The sequence below is a fragment of the Crocuta crocuta genome, unplaced genomic scaffold (genome assembly GCF_008692635.1).
Source record: "Crocuta crocuta isolate KB4526 unplaced genomic scaffold, BGI_CrCroc_1.0 scaffold166, whole genome shotgun sequence".
Lineage (NCBI taxonomy): Eukaryota > Metazoa > Chordata > Mammalia > Carnivora > Hyaenidae > Crocuta > Crocuta crocuta.
This window is the reverse complement of record NW_027531018.1, coordinates 1,072,385-1,093,731: the sequence shown is the minus strand read 5'-3', so window position 1 is coordinate 1,093,731 and position 21,347 is coordinate 1,072,385. Positions and strand designations below refer to the sequence as shown.

Below are 21,347 nucleotides of genomic sequence, written 5' to 3'. Positions count from 1 at the left end.
TGGCTACAACCAAACCTCTGTTACGAATTTTGTAAATCATGGTAGTGATATTAAATTGATTTATCTCTTCTTCCAGTGAGATAATGCATATATATCAAGCATTTAGCAAAATAGTTGACCTAGATTAAACACTTGCTTAATTACTCTTTGTAAATACTAAATAATATAAGTTATGTGAAGTGAAGGTATCTCTTATATTATCCATGACACTAATGTAAAATGAATATATTTCCATACCTCTAGCTGCTTGATTGGTAGTATTTTATAAATGCATACGGGAATAAGAGTGAATAAGGGAAAAGAAGATACTTCATTTGATTTTATTTGATATTTCAGATTTTTAAGATGTCCATTATGTAAATCCTTATAATATTAAATTCCTGGGCAAAAACTAAATAAATGTCCCAATCTTTCTCTTCTGTAGCTAGAAAACTCACTTAAATCAGTGTTGTTTTTAAGTGGATTTTAAAAGTTGCTTTCTACCCTTCAGGTGATTTCAGAGAAACAAAGATAATCCTTTTTTTCAGTTGGTGACTGAAAGGTTAGAGCAGTGGTTCTTGACAGGGGGCAAGTTTTTGCCTCAGTTGAAGCATTTTTGGTTTTTACAACTGATGGGGTAGAGGGCTGGATGCTGCTGGCCTCTAGTGAGTAGTGACAATGTAAAGCATACCCTCCTATAGCAGTGTTATCAGGCCTAAAATGTCACCGGTGCTGGGACTGAGAATGAAAGCTGTAGATCACTCTCATTATAATATTATAAGCCACTACAATCACTAAGCCACTACAATCAAAAAGAAATTTTTTTTCTGTCTTCATAGTCCTTACCTTTCCCCAAGGATTAGTCCCCCCACCCCCTCCTCCCAGTTCTTTTACCTTAGGTTCCTGATTTATTTTTTAATTTCAATTAATTTTTTTCTGTGTATGCACTCAGAATTTTAACTTTTTTTTTTTTTTAACTATAGCCTTTTGATAAGAAATGCATCCCATCAATAATGGGACTGGACTCAGGCATTCATACAGTCATAAGGAAATACTTTGAAGATTTTTATCATCTCTGATTAAGCCAAGGAGATGGGAATATGGGTTTGTGTTGTCATGCTCGCACATGCGCACAGTGAGTGGCACAGCACTTGAGATAATGCTTCATATGAGTAATGAAAAGAATTACTTCATACCATTTTTATAAGAAAGCATCAACATGATTGAAAAATTTACACTGTTCGTAATAGTTTTCTCATCATTATGGACAACCTGCAAAAGATTTATTTTATATAAAAAGCTTTATTTCTTATCAGAAGGAAGTCAAGTGATTTATTTTGTATGTGATATGGGCCTATTTTTTCCAGTGTTTTAGAATACCAAAATATTCTTTGCTAGACATTTAGACTTTTCCCAATTTTAAGAGAACTCTCTCAAATATTGATTTATAGAAGGGGGTATGTGTCCTTTATTTTTCAGTGAGGATGTTTTAGGGAGTTCTTTGTATGTTTACTTGTTCAGCTCACTCATGCTTTTCTTAATGAAATATCTATGTATTACATACTGTATGTCACCAAGTCTGAGATACCATAGGTTATTAGATGCATCCCATCTTCAGAAATGTTATTTGTTAAAAAAAAAAAGTTAGTATTAATGGGATTCAATAAACTAAAGAATATTAGACTAGCTTTTGTTCTATAAAAAAGCCCATTTGATTGCTTTTCATATGAGAAGTAGATGTAGTGAAGAAAACTTGTTCTTAGCAAATAGGAATAACAGGTAGAATTATCCCTCCAGGTATAGTATTTTTTTTTTCAGATAAATATTCTGCAGCAAAGAAATCTTCTAGCAACAAAAAGTCAACTAAACAGGTGTATCGGGACCTTAATCTTTTGAGTACCGTATCTGTCTCTTACACACCCAGGACCTCGTTGTTGTGCACTGCCCTTTATTTTCAGGGCTGGTGCCAAAGTAACTAGAGATGAATCACTTGCCTACAAGCTTACAGGGCTTTCATGGCTAACTTGTAGAGAGATATAATTTCATAGTAAAGTAGGGGAGTCACGAGTTGACCCGTGTGCTATAGTGAAGGGATAATTAGACTGGCATGATTTCTACAGATGTGCTGTGGGGGTATTTAATGATGACTTTTCCATTGCATAACAAGCAAAATGAGAGAGCTTGTCCCCTTACTGTTCTGCTATTGCTCCTAAGGCAGTGATACAGCATTGTTCTGGTCCAGCTCCATCTATTCTGACAAAGTACTCTGTACTCAATTTATAAATTGAATGAGAACAAATGATATACCATTTTGGATAAAGGGAAATTGAAACAAAATGCCATTGCAAAATTGAAGTGGAAATTCAAAACAAAACAAAAAACCAGAAATTTTGTGCTGTGTAAATTTTTAGTAGCCGTTGGTTCTGTTTTTTTTGCAACCAGATTGATGGTTCAGATTGTTAATTTGGGGGCAGAGGATTGGTCATTTTGTTTGTGCGTTGTGGTTAATGTATGGGGTTTTTTTACTTGAAAATTTTAGAGCAAGTAAAGGCAACAATAACATTAATATTATCTTATGTTGAAATTTATATCTAGAGGTATCCTGGTATAGTGAGAAGCACATATGACTTAGAATAAAAAGATCTTAGTACAAATTTTGGCTTTGCCTCTTAATACTAGGTAATTTTGTTGGTATTATGTAACCATAACCACTCTTGCCTATTTTCATCCTCTGTAAAATAGATATAACACTGAAAAGTTGTCAAACAGGAGACAACATGTAAATGTGCTTAAAGCTATATGTGGAAATATAGTGGAGACTCAATGTTCGTTTCCTCTCTTGGTCAAGAAATAGCCTTTGTGAGCCTTAGTTTCTCAGGTCTAAAAAGAGGCTATTAAAAACACCTTCATACAAATGTTATTAGCATTACTTTAATCAAAACAAATTTGCATTGTATTAAAATTGTGAATGTACTTTGAAAATACTTATACTCAAAATATTTTTTAAATGATAAAGTAGAAAATACTTATGTGTTTTGAAATTAAAAGTGGAGTAAAAATACTCTCTTGAAGGATTTAATTAAGTTCCATGGTAACACTTAGACATTGTATATGTTCTCTTTTTTTTTTAGCTCTTTTTATTTGCTAGTCAACAAACTACTAAAACAGAATAATGCCAGAAGAAAATGAATTCAGTGTTACTTTGCAATTGTATTTAAGGCAGTATGATTAAGAAACCTTGTGTGAAGAAGAGTTTAAGAAAGTCGTTGAGAAATCAGTTCTTTACCACATGAAATTCAGGCATGGTACTGCCAAAGTCACAAAATATATATATCTGAATGGGATATAGAGATCATCCAGACTAGTAACCACTACAGTGTGTGAGTCTCTTGCATCAATACTGGATGAGTTGTTTATTTAAAACATAAAATGTCCTCAGCCCCACCTTGACTCCTGAATCAGACTCTTTGATGGTGAGTTGTAGGACTCCCGATTCTTACACTCCTCAACCAGCGTTTGGGAAACACTGGTCTGGACCAAACCCCTCATTATACAGGTGGGGTCTCTGAGATTAATTAAGGGACTTTCATATGGTTCCATGGTGAGTTTACTGGTGAAACCCAAGCCCCTAATTACAGTTCAGTGCTCCTTATATTCTTCTCTACTACCTTCATTCTCTAATTATCTGAAATAAAATACCACTTTCGTGGGGAATTTTCAAGTTTGCATTTGCAATTTTGCCCACAAATTAAGTTTTGTTTCTCTTGATCCTCTCCAAATTTGGAATATTTTTTCTATTCCCTTAAATATGTTCTTACATAACTTTACCGTGAAAGACCAAAGGAAGATGCTTTCATCCAAGACAACTGTTTATTTGAACAGAAATTAAATAATTATCAGAATTATCCAGCATTTTTGCAGATGAAGAAACTAAGGCCTGCAGAGGTTAAACTGTAATCTAATTAGTGGCAGTATGTCTTCTAAAAGTTGAGTTTCCTGATCTGCAATTTAGTGCTCTTTCCACTATTCCTCATTGAAGGAATGATGTTTGTTGTTATTTTGTTTTAATATAGTCATTAACTGCTGGTTTTTCAAGTTAATACATACTTCCCTTGCTGGTAAATCATGTATACAAAAATTTAGAATCAGTCTTGGAACCAAACTAAACAAGTAAGTCCTAGTAATACTGTCAAATATAAATACCAGAAACACTCTCTGGAGAGAATTTTGAGATAGTGTTGGTGCAGTATTTCCTGACTCTTTGGGTATTCATTTATTTATTCAACAAATAATTACCGAACACCTTTTTGGTGCTAGGTTCTACTTTGGATTTGGAATACAATAGTGAAGAAAACAAACCAAAAATCCTTTTCCACAGAACTTACATTATAGGAGAGGGATGGAAGGGGCTGGAGGGTAGGGGGACACGTTTGAACTGGTTTGCAATTTTAAAAGGGTTGCCCGGAGTTGGTCTCAGAAAGAAGTAGGGAAGAAGCCATGTGGTTATCAAAGGCAAGAATGTTCCAGGAACAACAAGTGAAAAGGCTCTGAAGCAGAGCAGGCTAAAGTGAGTAAACCAGAGGGAAAAGGGTAGGGAATAGTATGTTGTAGGCCAACCCAGACTGGTTTTTACTTTGAATTTTTTTTTGAAAAATATTTTTAATATTTATTTTTGAGAGAGACAGAGCATGAGTGGGGGAGGAGTAGAGAGAGAGTAGAGAGAGAGGGAGACACAGAATCCAAAGCAGGCTCCAGGCTGTGAGCCCAGAGCCCAAAGTGGGGCTCAAACTCATGAGCCAACTACTTTGTGGAGAATAGAACAAAGAGGGCAAAGGTGGAAAGCTGAGAGACTGGGTAAGAGGTTATAGTAATAATCTCACCTGGGTAAGAGGTGAGAGATAATAGTAGCCAGACCAGTGTGGTTAATAGTCAGATTCTGGATAGATTTTGAAATTTAAGACCTTAAAATTCATTGATGAATCAGAACCATCTGACAGTGGTGAGAATGGGAGAGTTGGGGATGACTCCAGAGTTTTTGGCCTGAGCAATAGAACAGAGTTATATTTTACTGGAATAAGGAAGATTGTGGACATGCAGATTTGAAGAGAAAGATCATGGATATGTTAACCGTCTATTACATATCTAAGAACACACGTTGAGTAGGCAATTTTATATACCGATCTGGAAAAAAATCCAGGCTAGAGAGAGGAAAGCTTTCTATATGGTTTATACCTTTATTGAAACCATCTAAGGAAAGTGATTTTACGTATTTAGACTATTGAATATATGCGGTAGGTGGAAACAGTCTCATTTACTATCTAGCTTGCAGCCTGTGTTGCTAATCCTTGTCAGTGGTATACTTTTAAATAAAATGTCACAAAGTAACATCTGTTGAATATATGTATAATTTAAATCCAGATATACATTTAATTTTATTTGACTTATTAAATCAAATATTGTTTAAAACAAAAACATTGTTTAAAGTCTTAGAAACATTTTGCTATGCAGGCATAATTTTTGTCATGGACTTTCCTTAAATATATAGAAATTTCTGACATAGCTTTTATTATTTACTTAAAATCTGAACTAGTTATTTATTTTTTTGTTCTGGCTATTCTCATTCTATACCCCATTCCCTAAAATCCTTGATAAAAGATACTTTCTGTTAGCAGTTATATATCATATGTTAATAATGTTTTTCTATCCTTTCTTAAGAAAACTGTAATAATGCATTAACTGAAAAAAGACAACATTAAACAAGTATATTACCTTAAAGTAGAAATATTCATAGTAGCTAATGTCATTAATCTATGTAAAGTATATGGCATAGTAATATGTTGAAATATTTGTCACCCTGTTCCTGGAGAAGATTACATAGGATATCTTTATTTTTATATCAAAATTTAACCATAAACACTTCTAAAAAGTGTTTCTAAGGCAAACATTCATATATGCAAATGTGTTTAAAAAGTTTACATTAAAACTATTGTGCTATCAAGTTACTTAAAGCGGCATTTTAATCAAGCCAACATAAGTTATCCATCACCCAAATTGGACATGTCCTCATACTGTGTCCATGAATGGAGAGGAACAACGTATTTATGAAAACCCACCTTCAATTCTATGAGGAATATAAATCAATAAATTAGAGTTTATAGTATTGATACTAAGTGATCAGAGATGAGTGGAGATGATCAGTGTTAAGTTTTGAACTAGAATTTGAAGGTGTGTGAGAAAAACTGAACAAAATAATCGAACTTCAAAGTAACTGCTTTTCATTGGTCGTGAGTATGCAAATACATATATTTAAGTATTTTTTTATTTCTATGCATAAATCCTCACCCTAATGAAAAAGGATACAAGGTGGGTACTCAAGGAGAGTCTTCTAGGTATGCGTATGTATATATAGAAGTAAAGGAAAATGATACTACATAGAGTCTATGTTTCCTCATATTTGGTAGTAAAATAGGAATGTTTCCCAGAGTTTTTATGATTAAGTAAGATAATGATTATGATAAGTACTATGGGAATACTACTGAAATGTTTGATGCTATTAACATAATCTACACTTTATGATAGGAATTTCAGCCTCAATGAAATTTATCATAGATTCTAAAGGGGTAAAAAATGTTTAAAGTACAGTGCTTTAAAAAGTACTGGAAATAAGGCTTCCTGTGTCCTCAATATATCTCAATTTTCAATTATTATCTATTTCACATATTACAAAATCCAGGTTTCTAGTTTGAGCAGAAATGGAATGTCAAATTGGATATGCTAATTCACAAAGGTACTTAAATCAGCCTGGTCAAGGATGTTCTTTCATTTAAGTATCACAGGGTTATTTACATGGTTTTTTTTTTTCTTTTTTTTTTTTATGTTTTATTTATTTCTGAGAGAGAGCATGAGCAGGGGAGGGTCAGAGAGGAGAGATACAGAATCTGAAACAGGCTTCAGGCTCTAAGCTAGCTGTCAGCACAGAGCCTGATGCAGGGCTCGAACCCACAAACCGTGAGATCATGACTTGAGCTGAAGTCGAACACTTAACCAACTGAGCCACCCAGGCACCCCGGGTTATTTACATGTTTTACATGATTGTTTTGAGGGGAAATTCTAACACTTTAAATTATTCACATGGTTTTTTTAAGGTTTCCTTTTAAGAATCATGGCATTTCTGTGCAGATGTTCCTCACTGGCAAAAAAAAATTTTAATAATCCCCTAGTATTAAGTAGTTCCTATTTTTAAAGTATAATGATGTGTTTTTGTTTTTCCATAATGTAGTACTTTGTTTCTGACCCTTTTGTTCACATTCTAATTGTACTAATGAGTCAGTTACTGTTCTATATTTTTGCATTTTTTTATCTGAAATTATTTTCATGTAATAAATCATAGCTTTTTTATTCTGTGGAAGACACTTGTCAGATGTGCAGTATATCCAGCTATTAATTTTTCTCTAAATGATGTTGCCAGTCTTCTCTCAGATGGGTTCCTTATTAACACTATCAAATTTTATGGTGCCCACTAGAAAGAATATAGAGAAAATACCCTGATTACTTAGTAGCCCAAGTTGATGTTTCCAAATAAAACTCGGATTTCTCAATCAGTATCTTGATGGTAGATGAACATAGAACATTTATAATAATATAGTGCAAAAATATTTGTCAAAATCATGACTTTTCCTTAAGCTTTTATAAAATAAAGGTAGCTAGTAAATTTGATGAGAATAATTGATTATCACTTCAGTGACTCCTGGAGAAACTTTCACTCTAAGTAGCCACTTTTTATGTTATGTGTAAATGTAGATTTTCCTTTATGAGTATCTAATTTGAGACATCCATTAAAATAATAAAAATTTCTACTTCCTTTTTGATAGAGCTGGAGTGGACCAGAGAAATTGCTTGCTTTAGATGAACTGATTGATAGTTGTGAACCAACCCAAGTAAAACATATGATGCAAGTGATAGAACCCCAGTTTCAACGAGACTTCATTTCCTTGCTCCCTAAAGAGGTAAGGATTATCAGTTATATTCTTCTGGATGCTATTTGAAAATATAACTCCGTAGCGACCACCTTTAAACATGGTCATGCTAATTATGGTAATCAGTATTGTAGGTTTAACACTCTTAATTAGTGTTAAAGAGAGCTGTAAATGGTAAGCTGCCATGATGTAATAATATCATTTTCAGATTCAAGTATGTTTATGGACTAAGTGACTTCTTTCCACTACTGCAGTAAGTCATATGAGAGTAAGCTATTGAGTTTCATTAATTTGATTACTCCTTTATCACATTTTTTTACAGTTATTTGAAGCCCAACCTTTAGTTGTCTTGGTATATTTATTATATATAGTAGTAGTTTTTTTTAGAAATTCTGATTTTATTAAGATAGCATTTTTTTCTTATTTTGTGTTTTTTTATCCAAACTCCCTCTGAGACTAATAGTCTTATGATTCAATTGAATTATAGTTCTCTGTTAATTCATGTTGTGTAATTGTTTTAAAGTATGTGGAATTTCACATGTATATCTCTTTGTATTAATCATCCGTCTTGCCCCCATCTCTGTCTCTCTCTCTCTCTCTTTCTGTCATACACACACACACACACACACGCAGTCACAGATGTCCTGCATCGATTATATCCTTATAATACTTCTTTTGGAATTACTTATGCCTAGTTTTTATATCTTTATGTGAACTGACACTATTTTTTATCATAGATTGATTATGATCACATGGGCATTCTTGACTGCATAAATGAAGCATAGCTTAGATGTAGTTCTTTTATTGATGTTATAGGCTTCACAGTTCCATTTCTGTCAGCAAACAAATAATATGACATTAAATAATCAGTGTCACCATGGTTTATATTTTCACAAATTATTTATGTGCCACTAATTATATGTCAGCTAAGAAAACAATATATAAAACACTAATTTACTATTGCAAATGATCTTGAAACCTCAAATATGAAGAGAAAAGGAGTCAATTTTTTTGGATAACCATTCTAAATATCCTAAAGGCATTAAACATAGTCTCAGTAATAATTTCACATTGGATATGAATAAAACAGTTTTATCATATTTAATGTATGAAAGTAAGCATTACTCTAGATGAAAGCAAAGTAGAAATAATATCTTTTTCCTGAAATGTTTCTTCTTTGGAATGATTTTTTAATGGCAAAAAAAAAAAAAAATAGCAATAGCATTGTCCCAGAAAAAATTTTTTATTCTTGCTGGCTCATTCTAAAGCTGAACCTTTGAATAGAATTGGCTTATGAAATGACATAAGCTCTCTTTGCTTCCAGAAGGACATTCATAATAGGTAGCTTTTTTTTTGTTTTGTATTTGACTGAAAGTAAAAGTTAGTCACCTCTCATATATTCTTCCTAGTTTCCCTAGATATCCTCCTTATTTTAAAAGGTAGTATTTTTGTTAAAATATAGACTTTTTCTTAGTCTAGTTTGTCCTCTTATCTCTAAGAATGGTGAGTGTTTTGTTTTGCTTTATTTGTGTTTCCATACTAACTTTTGAACACAAAAAATATGATTTAAAATCAGAAGAATCTGAAAATATTTTTAAGAGTCTAAGAATTAAGCACAAATTATCGATAAACAGTGTAAATGCAATAAAGATTTTCTTGGATTAAGTGTTGGCTACAGAAGAGAACAAGAGTGAGCTCTGGCTTAGCATATCTTCTGTGTTTTCTCTCTTTTTGAACTACTAGGTAACATTTTGTGTTTTGAAAAAATGCTTTATTTTATATTTGGAGAAAGAATGGTATAGATCTAAGTCCTTAAGGAAACTGTTATCTTAATTGGAGACTAAGTGTTGTTATTATTTAAAACAACATTGCTTTCATGTCAGAAAATGGACTTGTAATAATTTTCTTATAATTCCTTTCAATAGATCTCAAAGCTTTTTACCAATACTTACTTTTTAATCTCAAAAACCTTGATAAAAATCTCACTAGTCTCATGTGAGAGGCTTGTGATATACTGCATTATCCTTATTTTTGTAAGTAAATGCCAAGAAAAGCATAGTGATGCATTAGATGACCTAAATTCTTAAATATTTTTAAAGTTTATTATTTAATTTGAGAGAGAGCAAGCAAGCAGATAAGGGGTAGAGAGAAGGAAGGGGAGAGAGAGAATCCCATCTGCACTGTCAGCGGCTCAAACCCACAAACCATGAGATCATGGTAGTCAAAATCAAGAGTCAGATCCTTAACCGACTGAGCCACTCAGGTGCCCCCCAAATCTGAAGTCTTAAGATAGGATTAGCCAACATTTTCTTCATTCTTTTTTTATCCCTCCCCCCCTTTTTCACTAGTTCAATCCATGGAAATACAACAGTTTTCCAGGAAAGTATTAGCTACCTCTCATGTATAACATGGTGGTCTCTTATATCTAAGTAAATGCCAGGTTAAAGAGAAAAACAAAAAATAACAACTCTCATTGAAATGACAAGTTTGGCCAAGGAAAAAGTAATTATCTGAAATAGTTTCCAATTTAAGAGCTTCTGTCTATTGAGTCCTTAGGAGGAATAACTGAATCTAGATTTTACCTTTAAGACAAATGAATAGAGGAACACCTGAGTGGCTCAGTCAGTTAAGTGCCCAACTCTTTAATTTTTGCTCAGGTTATTATCTCACGGTTTGTTAAGTTCAAGCCCCCATGTTGGGCTCTACACTGACAGTGTGGAGTCTGCTTGGGATCCTTTCTCTCTAACCACCCCTACACACCCCCTCTCAAAATAAATAAGCATTAAAAAAAAAAAAAAGACAAATGAATAGAAAATTGCATTAGCCAGACCATTTTACCCTGCTATGGTATAATAGAGATGTCATTCAGGACAATGCCCACTTTCTGCCCCCTATAAGGACCCCCACATGACTAAACTTTGCTTCCTTCATGCAACTGGTATACTTCCACCATAATACACACTAAGAATTGTTTAACTAATTGTTGTTCCTTTTTCGCCTGGCAGTTTAATTAAAAAACCATGTAAGATATTGTTGCTGTGTATTTGTGTTCTACTTTTCCGTGGTTTAAACTTAACTTCTTTTATGATTTATGTTTTTACTGGTTCTGATTTTTTTTCTATTTTTATTTTGCTATGTGTACTTTCTGCAACACTTAGATGTTTTTAATAGAACTGACTAGATTTAAATAGAATGAGTTGAAATTCACAGTTGAGTTAAGGTCTTTGTTATTTTAAAGAAAAAAATGTACCGATTACCTGTGAAGTTAGCACTTCTATTTTCTTTAGCACCTAAGTGTTTCTTTACTCTTTAATGCATTTCTCTTTAATGTATGCAGACATTGGACTTGGTGATCTCATAATCACCAGTAATGAAGGAAATTATAGATGATTTGAGATGTACCTTTGAAATCTAAGGTGCTCTGGATTTATTTTCTAGCCTTTAAGATCCATTGACTGTTTCTGTAAATTACCTGATTTCTACTTCAGCTAGATAACTAAAACAACAGACTTTTCCAGATGACTATTTTAAATATGTTGGACATTAAATAGCATCTCTTTTCCACAAATATAACTTTGTGCCTGATAATTTCTATGTTAAATATAAATTTCACATAGAAGAAGAGTAGGGTGTTATCACATTACTGTTACACTGGCACTAAACAACTTGCTCAGGCTTAATTTCAAAATTAAATGACTTATAGAGTATCCATTAAAAAAGTATAATGTTGATATCTATATCTATGTTTGTGTATTTGTGTATGTGTATGTATGTATATGTATATATGTAGATTGTTGGATATAATTATGCCTTTTTATTTAAAATTACTCAGTTTCTAAATATGGTACTAAATGGGCTTCTCTGATACACCAAAAATAATTATTCTACAAAAAGGTTTTCTCTGTCATTTATCAGTAATAGTATTCAATTGAATACTGACTGGCTGGAGTACTTTCTATATGAAATGTTCTCAATAAATATGTGATTAATGATGAGCTCTCTCTATATAATGTTCTTGGGTAAGCATAATTAATATCATGTAACTACTGTTTAGCATCAGAAAATAATTCAAATTGTGTTTTTACTCCCTATATGGCCTTTGGCCCTTTAAATGATAGTTTGTTTTAATTCTTGTAATTTAATTTCTGTGAACACTAAACTTTATTGCTTTGTTTAGATCATTTTGGTTCTAGTATCATAATTTAAATTTTTATGTGATTCATGAGGCTAATTGGATAAGTATACTCAGAAGTTACCATTCCCCTTTCTTTTTTCTTTCGTCTCCCCTTATTTTCTTGAATTGACTATACATGTTTTTAAAAATTGATGGTTTGTAACTCTTGGAAACAAAATTTTAAAATCAGTGATAATACCAGAGAGCTAGTTCAAATAGACAAATATATCTGGCCCATCAAGAAAATCCCCACAAGCAATGTAAAGTAATTAGAACTTAACTACTTTATATGTCTGTGGAGCAGTTTAGTAATTGTGCCCTCTTGTCACTTACATTGAAGTGTTCAAATGTTTGAAAGTTCATCATTGTGATAATAAACACTTTGATATGATAAAGAACTATTAATCATATCAATCAGAAGTGATCTGAAGCCATACCACACAGAATATCTAGAAATCTCATTTCATTTTTTTTTTAACGTTCATTTATTTTTTAGAGAGAGAGAGAAATTTCGAGCAGAGCAGGGGCAGGAAGTGGGGAGGACAGAAGATCTGAAGTGGGCTCTGTGCTGACAGCTTCAGGGCTGACAGCAGTGAGCCCGATGTGGGGCTCGAACTCACATATCACAGGATCATGACCTGAGCTGAAGTTGGATGCTGAACAGACTCAGCCACTGAGTATACCTGGAAATCTCATTCCTTAATTTAAGTCATATCTTCAGTGAATTTACATGGTAGTAGGGAGAGAAAAGTACAAAATCTAAATGACTAATGAAGTATACATGTATACATATGTACATAAATGGTATAATTATTGAGTTGAGGCTCACAGAGTAAAGGTGAGAGCAGAGAAGCTTAGGTATTCTTTGCAGAGGTGAAATTCATAAAAACCAATAGAATGAGTTTTTTAAGCCTGGTATATATTTAAGATTGACTATTAAAAAGTCAATTTCAAAAGTTAGAATGCAGAAATTTATTACATTTATCTAAAAGTGCTTCATTCTATAGAAAATAATTAACTTACTATTTTTGTATATGTATTTTTAAATATGGGTGTACTATGCTTTTGCTTCTCATAGCTGGCACTTTATGTGCTTTCATTCCTGGAACCCAAAGACCTGCTACAAGCGGCTCAGACTTGTCGCTACTGGAGAATTTTGGCTGAAGACAACCTTCTCTGGAGAGAGAAATGCAAGGAAGAGGGTAAGGTTCAAAATCACAAAGGGAAGATCTTAGACTTTGAAAAAGCAAAGTGATTCTGAAAACAAATAGCAAAAACTAAAAATTAGAGGTTTTATGTATGCACATGTAATTGAAAAAAAGAACTTTGGCTGCCTATCAAAGAACGAAGAATTAGTCTTCATTTACATTCACCTACTTGTATACAGTCCACAGGTTATTCCACACGTTCAAATGAGTCAGATCTTGCAGCTAACCCCTTTAATGAACAATAGTAACTAATAGCAAATAGATCGGATTTGCTTCCCAGTCTGAAAAGGTCAAGATGAGGATGATTTAAAGGAAACCTAAAAACAAAACAAAACACAGACCCATAGATACGGAGAGCAGATTGGTAGTTGCCAGAAGGGAGGAGAGTTGGGGAGGGGGGCAAGATAGGTAGGGGATTAAGAACTATAAACTTCCAGTTATAAAAGAAGTAAGCTATGGGGATGTAATGTAAGCATGGGCAATAGAGCCAATAATATTGTAGTAACTTTGTAAGTTCACAGAGGATAACTAGATTTATTGTTGTGACCATTTTGCAGTGTATATAAATATCAAATCACTATGCTGTACACCTGATGCTAATATTGTATGTCACTTACACCTCAGTTTAAAAGAAGGACAAACCAAAGACCTAATTTTGAATGTTTGCTTAAAATAACATAGAGATTAATTTCTACCAATAGTTTCATGGATGAGAAAGGTATCCGTCTCTCTAATACTTATAATTAAAGATAAATTTATAATTGCGACTGTCCTTAGGAGAGAAACTCACTGGAATGCACACTAATAAATGGCTACTCAGTCATATAAATAAATGAAGGAAGGAAGGAAGGAAGGAAACCCCAAAATTATATTAACAAGATACAAATATTCCATATTCTGTTCTTTTCTTTCACAAATACTTACTGAGCACCTCCTATGCGCTAGAGATTCTTAAATGTTGGGGATATAGTACTGAACTCCCATTTTCTTCCCATCATGGAACTTATATTCTTGAAAACTGTAAAAAACAAAGCAAAAAGAACAAAGAAGAATGAAAATAAGTCTCCTTTCTTAGTAGAGTAGAAGGTATAATCTATATTAAATAAAAAGACTTTTTTTTTCAGCAGGCATCTAGAAAAATTATATTTTTGAAAAAATGTAAAAATATGATTTGCCTCTGATAAACAAAAATTTTTAGAAGAATCCTAGAGCATGAGATAGATACTCTACAGGTTATCTTCCCCTTCATGTGGATCACAGTTGATGGGGAGGACTGGTTAGTAAAGCTGGAAGGTAAAGATCCAGGATACTTGGTTTCTAATCCTGCTTCTGCGCTGTCTGTAGCTTGGACTAATTAGTGAAACCTTCTCTTCTCAAGTGTCTGGATACATAAAGTGGGATTAATCATCCCCGCCTTACCTTCTCTCATAGAATCATTATTTAATGACTTTTTAAAAAACTGTGGTAACATATACATACCTAAGGTAGAATTTATCATTCTAGCCATTTTTAAAATTCCAGTTCAGTGGCATTAGATACGTTCATGTTGTTGTACAATTCATCTTTAGAACTATTTCATCTTTCCCAGCTGAAAGTTGATACCCATTTAACAGTAACTCCCTGTTCCTCCTCCCTGCAACCCCTGGCAACCACCATTCTGTTTTCGGACTCTATGAGTTTGACTACTCTATGTGCCTCATACAAGTGGAATCATGCAGTATTTGTCTTTTTGTGACTGGCTTATTTCATTTTGCATACTGTCTTCAAGGTTTATCTGTGTGGTAGCATGTGCCAGAATTCCCTTCTTTTTTGAGTCTGAGTAAATATTCCATTGTATATATCTCACATTTTGTTTCTTCATCCATCCATTGATGGACACTTGGGGATGCTTCCACCTTTCAGCTATTTTGAATAATGCGTCTATGAACGTGGGTGTACAAGTATCTGTGCGAGCTTCTGCTTTTAATTCTTTTGGGTGTATATCCAGAATTGGAATTGCTGGATTATATGGTAATTCTGTGTTTAATTTTTTTTTGATGAAGCACCATCCTCTTTTCCATAGCATCTATATACCATTTTATATTCTCACAAGCATTGCATAAGGGCTCACATTTCTGCATATTTTCACCAACATTCATAGAATTAGTTAAAGAAATGAAAAGTCAATATGAAAACATGCCACAGAGAATGCAAACTTTACATTATTGTTTTATAATACAGTATTAGAAATTGGACAGTGTCCTGCATTTCTGTGGTTTTATGAAATATAAAATGTGTAATTTTTATTATTGGTGATGGCAGTTATGCTCTTTATCTCTTTAAAACTTTAGGTATTGATGAACCATTGCACATCAAGAGAAGAAAAGTAATAAAACCAGGTTTCATACATAGTCCATGGAAAAGTGCATATATCAGGCAGCACAGAATTGATACTAACTGGAGGCGAGGAGAACTCAAATCTCCTAAGGTAACTGAACTCTTGCACAGTATAACAGAAAGCACTAGTCAGTTTTGGTACCTAATGCAGTCTTCTTGGCCAGCAGTATAACTTAACTCCTATCTCCTGAAGAAAGAAAACAAGATATTTTAAAATAACTGAAAATGTAACTGACAGTATTGCCCTATTGCTAATTTCTCCAGTCTGACAACTAATTGTATTTGAATAGAAGATGAGTTGAATTGCCTATCATTCTATCTTAAATAAGTGAAAATTTCTGAGTATCCTGTTGAATTTTGTGTCATATGCCTAAGACTTTGCTTGCTCTCTGAACATGTAGTTAGAACGTGATTTTTTGAGCAGTGCCCATGTTTTGTGTTTTTAGTGGCTTTTCTTAGTTTTATTTCTATAAACTTAAGTGTAATACTGATTTTTTGTCTTATCATAAGTATATAAAGAATGACAAAAATGCTTATGTTATACAATTGGAAAAAAGCAATTGGAGATACTGTTACATTAATATGTATACATTATAACAGGCTTCTTTTTTTGTTTTAATTTGAAAAAGTTGATAATTATTGTTACTTTTGTCTTTCTAGTTTGTAGGTACTTTTGTTTTTGTGTGAAAATTGTAAAACATAGATGCATTTTTTTTCTGGTTTGAATAGATAAATAGGTGATTATAAGATACATTTGTGTTTCAACCATCTTTATGAGCTTTTGACTCATAAAAGTCTTGACTCACTCAATTTTAATAGTTGATATCTCAGGTATAAATCATAGAATATAGAAAAATAAAATGTTTAATACTTGATTCATCATTCAGGAAGAATGGATGCTACTTTATATAAATTATGTTTTTAAAAATAGACTATAGATTGCTGCTCCTAATTATGGCTTTATTTTTCTTTTCACCAGTATTTTAAAAAATGTAATTTAATAATATATTTCTAATCTGCACATCTATCTTGTAGGTTCTGAAAGGACATGATGATCATGTGATCACATGCTTGCAGTTTTGTGGTAACCGAATAGTTAGTGGTTCTGATGACAACACTTTAAAAGTTTGGTCAGCGGTCACAGGCAAAGTAAGCTTACTTCTTTCTACACTTCACATTTTGTTTATGTCTTTGCAGGGACCAACCAGGAAAACAAGAATTCCCTTGTTTTAATAACAAATAACAGAGCTTATTTTAATAACAAATATCAGAGCTTCTAATTTATTTAATTTTTCCTGTGGCACAAAGATCATGTTTCTCAGGATAGGATGTCCTTAGTTTCTTCTTGTAAATAGTTTCTCTATCTTTGTGACTTAGCTATTGTATAATTTTTACAGATGTGCTTTATCCTTTTCTTGGTTAATTTTTCCCACCTTTATTAGCCATCTCAGTTATATTGTCTTTTTTAAACTTTTTAAAAACTATTATTGAGGGATATGTGTTTTTTCTGCTTTGTTTAATGATGTTAATTTAGATTTATCTCAAGCCCTGTGAGATGAAAGTTAGGCAGATACGATATATAAATAAAGGAATTTGAAGAAAAGAAGTAGTCTAAGCAATCAGTTTCACAGTATGCAGTATTATACTTTAATGGTTCTGTAGTGAATACTTATTTTTATCTGTCCAGTGGAGAATGTTTTCATGACTTAAGTAACTGACCAGCTAAAAAAAGTGAGGAAAATGTGAGAAAAATAACCCTGTCTTTTAAAATGTCTTCTAATATGTTGACTCTTGAGCAAGAATCTTCTAAAATATTCCAAGTCACATGTAAAAACATTTTTTAAAGCAGCTTCATATTTCCATAGTGTAATATTAGCTTTGGACTTATTTCAGAGTTTTAATATCTGTCTTTACTTGTCTAGAAGTACCTTGCCTGGCTCCTAACTACTGCCTTGGGGCACATTCAGATGAAATGTGGTATGTAGCCACACCTAACACAGTTGGCATTCTTTCATTGAATCCATTCATATGGAAGAAACCATGTTGCAATTTTAGCATTATTTCATCAAAGAGACCAGGCTGGAGCTGTCTTACTTGAATGAGAAGTGTTTTACTTTCTACGTACTTGTTCCTCAGCTGTATGTGTGTGTTTAATATATAATGCTACTGAATAAATGAAGCAATAAATAGAGATGGGATCATGTTATATTGATGTGAAAAATCATTTTCTGATGTGCCAAACAGTCAAATTTTGTAAATAACTTTACCCCAAATTTTAATGAACTAGTGAAATGTTATAATAAATCGTTTTCTACCCAAAAGTAATCATCTTAAGTGTTTTTCCAGTGTTTGAGAACATTAGTGGGACACACAGGTGGAGTATGGTCATCACAGATGAGAGACAATATCATCATTAGTGGATCTACAGATCGGACTCTAAAAGTATGGAATGCAGAGACTGGGGAATGTATACACACCTTGTATGGGCATACTTCCACTGTCCGTTGTATGCATCTCCATGAAAAAAGGTAAGGGAAAATCCTATAGTGGTTAGGAATTCTTTGTTACTTGTGAATCTGAGGCCTTTTGTATACAATTCAGCTGTATAAAACTGTGTTTATTAGAGAGATAGTGATAACGTGATGTTATTTTAGACTTTAATTATTAGACTTCAGATGTTTCTATGCTAGGAAAGCAGTAGTGTATTGGCTTAAAATTGGAGGATTGTCTAAATTTCCATCTCTTTAGTAGTGTTGTTGGCTTCCTCCTTGAAATTCTGTTTTCTAATCTTAGGTAGCATTTTATTGTACATCTTTGATGACTCATCATCTTCAAAAATTTTCTCTCTCTCTCTCTCTCTCTCTCTTTTTTTTTTTTTTTGGTATTTATATCTCTGCTAGTGGGATAAATTCAGTTATTCAGATTTCAAGCTTCTGAGTCTTTGTAATTATCCACCCACCCTACCTCTACTCCATTGTATCTCCTTATATCTAGGCAAAAGCTGAGGCCCATGGGTTTTAGTTTATTCTCATTACCAGTCACCTGAACTATTGACATAGCTTTCACACTTGGTTTTCTCACCTTTTACACGGCTGACAGAGAACCCTTTTCTAATTATGATAGTGTCACTGCCCTTTGAGAGCCTTCTGTTGTCTATCGAATCGAGGAAGAAATCCTCAATCCGGTTTTCAAAATAGTTTCAGCCAAACCAGACTGCTTGCCTTTTTTTCTTCTCACTGCCTTTGCTGTTGCTTTGATCTCCTCCTACAAAGGCCTCCTATTAAAATCCTTTCGATCTTCTATTGGCATGTCTTCACAGTATCCCTGTTAAACAAATGTGATTTTGACTTTACTTTGTCAAAAAAAAGGTCTGACGGTTCTTACCATGAATCTACTGCAGTCCTTACCTTTATTTCTGTCCACAGCATCTTCTTTATGAAAACTATTACATTAAGCAGATTTCATGCTAGATTGTAAAATGTGAAGAAAAGTGTCTTTTCACGTGTAATTTGAATCTACTTTGAACAGTGTGCTCTAGTATTAAAATTTGGGGGGTTGATATTAAGAGACCTTGTATTTCATTTCCCATTATGTTCTGACTTAAATCTCTCAGTGCTCTCATTTTCTACTCTTCCACATGTGGAATCTATGGCCTTTCTTTATCTCTTCAGAATTACATGAAGATACCTGAGTTTTCAGCTCTCCTTTGTAATCCAGCGGCAGTTGTGATATTGGTATCACTCTGGTCTTCAGGAGAGCATAGTTTTAATACTGTTGGGCCAAATTTTTAAGGGATTACTGTTGATACCATGTCTGTCTTCTAAAATCTGTATATCTTAATGCCTCCATAGCCTATTGACTATAAATATAAGCACATGCAGCCTTTGTTTGAGGATATTCTAAAACTAGTTAACTTTACCAAAATTATATGGCATAAGGCACATATCTTTAGCTATTTAAATTCCAAATTCAGATTTGTTAAATAACGCTTGTTAATTTTTTCCCTGATCTCAAAGAGACTATATGTTCATAATAAAAATTTTGGGAAATAGCTAAAGAATGAAGAAGAAATATAAAATTCAAAATAGTACCACCAGAGTTTTCCCACTAACATTTTATACATGTGGCCCACATTAGCATTTTATTTCTAAAATCAAGATCTTATTGTATATATTTAGAGCTGGTGGTGGTGGCAGTGGCTGCTGCTGCTGCTTCTGCTTCTCCTCTTCCTCCACTTCCTCCCCCNTTCCTACTCCTCATCTTCCTCCTCCTCCTCCCCCTCCTCCTCCTCCTCCTCCTCTCCTTCTCCCCCTTCTCCTTCTTCTCCTTGACCTTCTTCAAATATAATACAGTAGTTTTCAAAATATCTCACAGAACCCCAGTTGCTACACAGCCCCCTATAAATGAGGCAACCAAGCAGGCAGAATTCTAGGCTTCTCAACCAGAGTAACTTGACTTGTAAATGTTTATATATCTCAGTTTGACATAGGATTTCTTTGAACACAAGTGTTCCTGCTTAAGAAAAGAAAAGATAGAATAACCACTGACTTTATATTACCATGTTTTCTCATGCTGTTAAAAATTCTAATACTTTTTTTCTGTTTTTTCCCCTTACAGAGTTGTTAGCGGTTCTCGAGATGCCACTCTTAGGGTTTGGGATATTGAGACAGGCCAGTGTTTACATGTTTTGATGGGTCATGTAGCAGCAGTCCGCTGTGTTCAATATGATGGCAGGAGGGTTGTTAGTGGAGCATATGATTTTATGGTGAAGGTGTGGGATCCAGAGACTGAAACCTGTCTACACACGTTGCAGGGGCATACTAATAGAGTCTATTCATTACAGGTAAGAGATCCTATCTCTCTTATCCCTTAGATGCTTTACTGATGAATCATAAGATTGTTTTACTCAGATAGTTGCTGTCAAATAGCTGATTCAATACAATCCAAAAAATACAGATCACATCATTTTGTTGTTTACATACAGTTTAAAATTGGCATGAAGAAAGCATAAATTTTGACCCATTTAAATGATTTGTTTAAATTTTTCTGTGATCCATTTTTTCTATAAAATACAAATATTTGTCTTGAAACCTGAGATTTGGAGCCCTAAGTTTTACTATATTAATTATTGGGTAGATAGTCTCATAGGAAAATAACCTGGATTTTAATAAACTCCTTAGCAGAGGATTAATTTGACCAAAAGCTGCCCCTTTGCCTTGATAGCTGAAAGTTGACAGACCATGTAATTGTGATTCCATCCCCATTCAGAGGGGAAATGGAGCCTTTCTACATAAAGCTGCTTTACCAGATGCTCTACCAGCACAGAGCTAGTGATTGGTGGTCATAAAGGAGTAGATTTGACTAAACTGATGTTTTTTGTATCATTTGAACCTGATATTCTTGAGTAGGTTGCCATGCTTTGAAATAAATAGCTAGGTTAATAGCAAGTTTAGAAAATGGGTCTTGTTTCGTTTTCTGAAAGACAGCATTTTCAATGTAAAAATTTGTGCATTACTTACATAGTTTATTTACCATTACTGCCCATTAGTGATCAGCAGATTAGTACTTAGTCCCAGTGCTGACAGTTCTCTATTCTTGGGATATTTGTTTCTTAATTCATGGAATACTGACTAT

The 21,347-nt window shown here is 33.4% G+C and overlaps 1 protein-coding gene across 3 annotated transcripts in view; it reads left to right on the top strand.

Annotated features, from left to right (window-relative positions):
* Positions 1-21,347, top strand: part of FBXW7 (F-box and WD repeat domain containing 7) — a 224,627-nt gene that overhangs the window by 200,530 nt on the left and 2,750 nt on the right. For all 3 annotated transcript variants that reach the window (XM_077770909.1, XM_077770910.1, XM_077770912.1), the window contains 6 exons: positions 7,851-7,985; positions 13,208-13,331; positions 15,668-15,804; positions 16,749-16,862; positions 18,060-18,241; positions 20,331-20,556. In XM_077770909.1, coding sequence (XP_077627035.1) covers positions 7,851-7,985; positions 13,208-13,331; positions 15,668-15,804; positions 16,749-16,862; positions 18,060-18,241; positions 20,331-20,556 — 918 coding nt within the window. The remainder of the gene's footprint in view (positions 1-7,850; positions 7,986-13,207; positions 13,332-15,667; positions 15,805-16,748; positions 16,863-18,059; positions 18,242-20,330; positions 20,557-21,347) is intronic.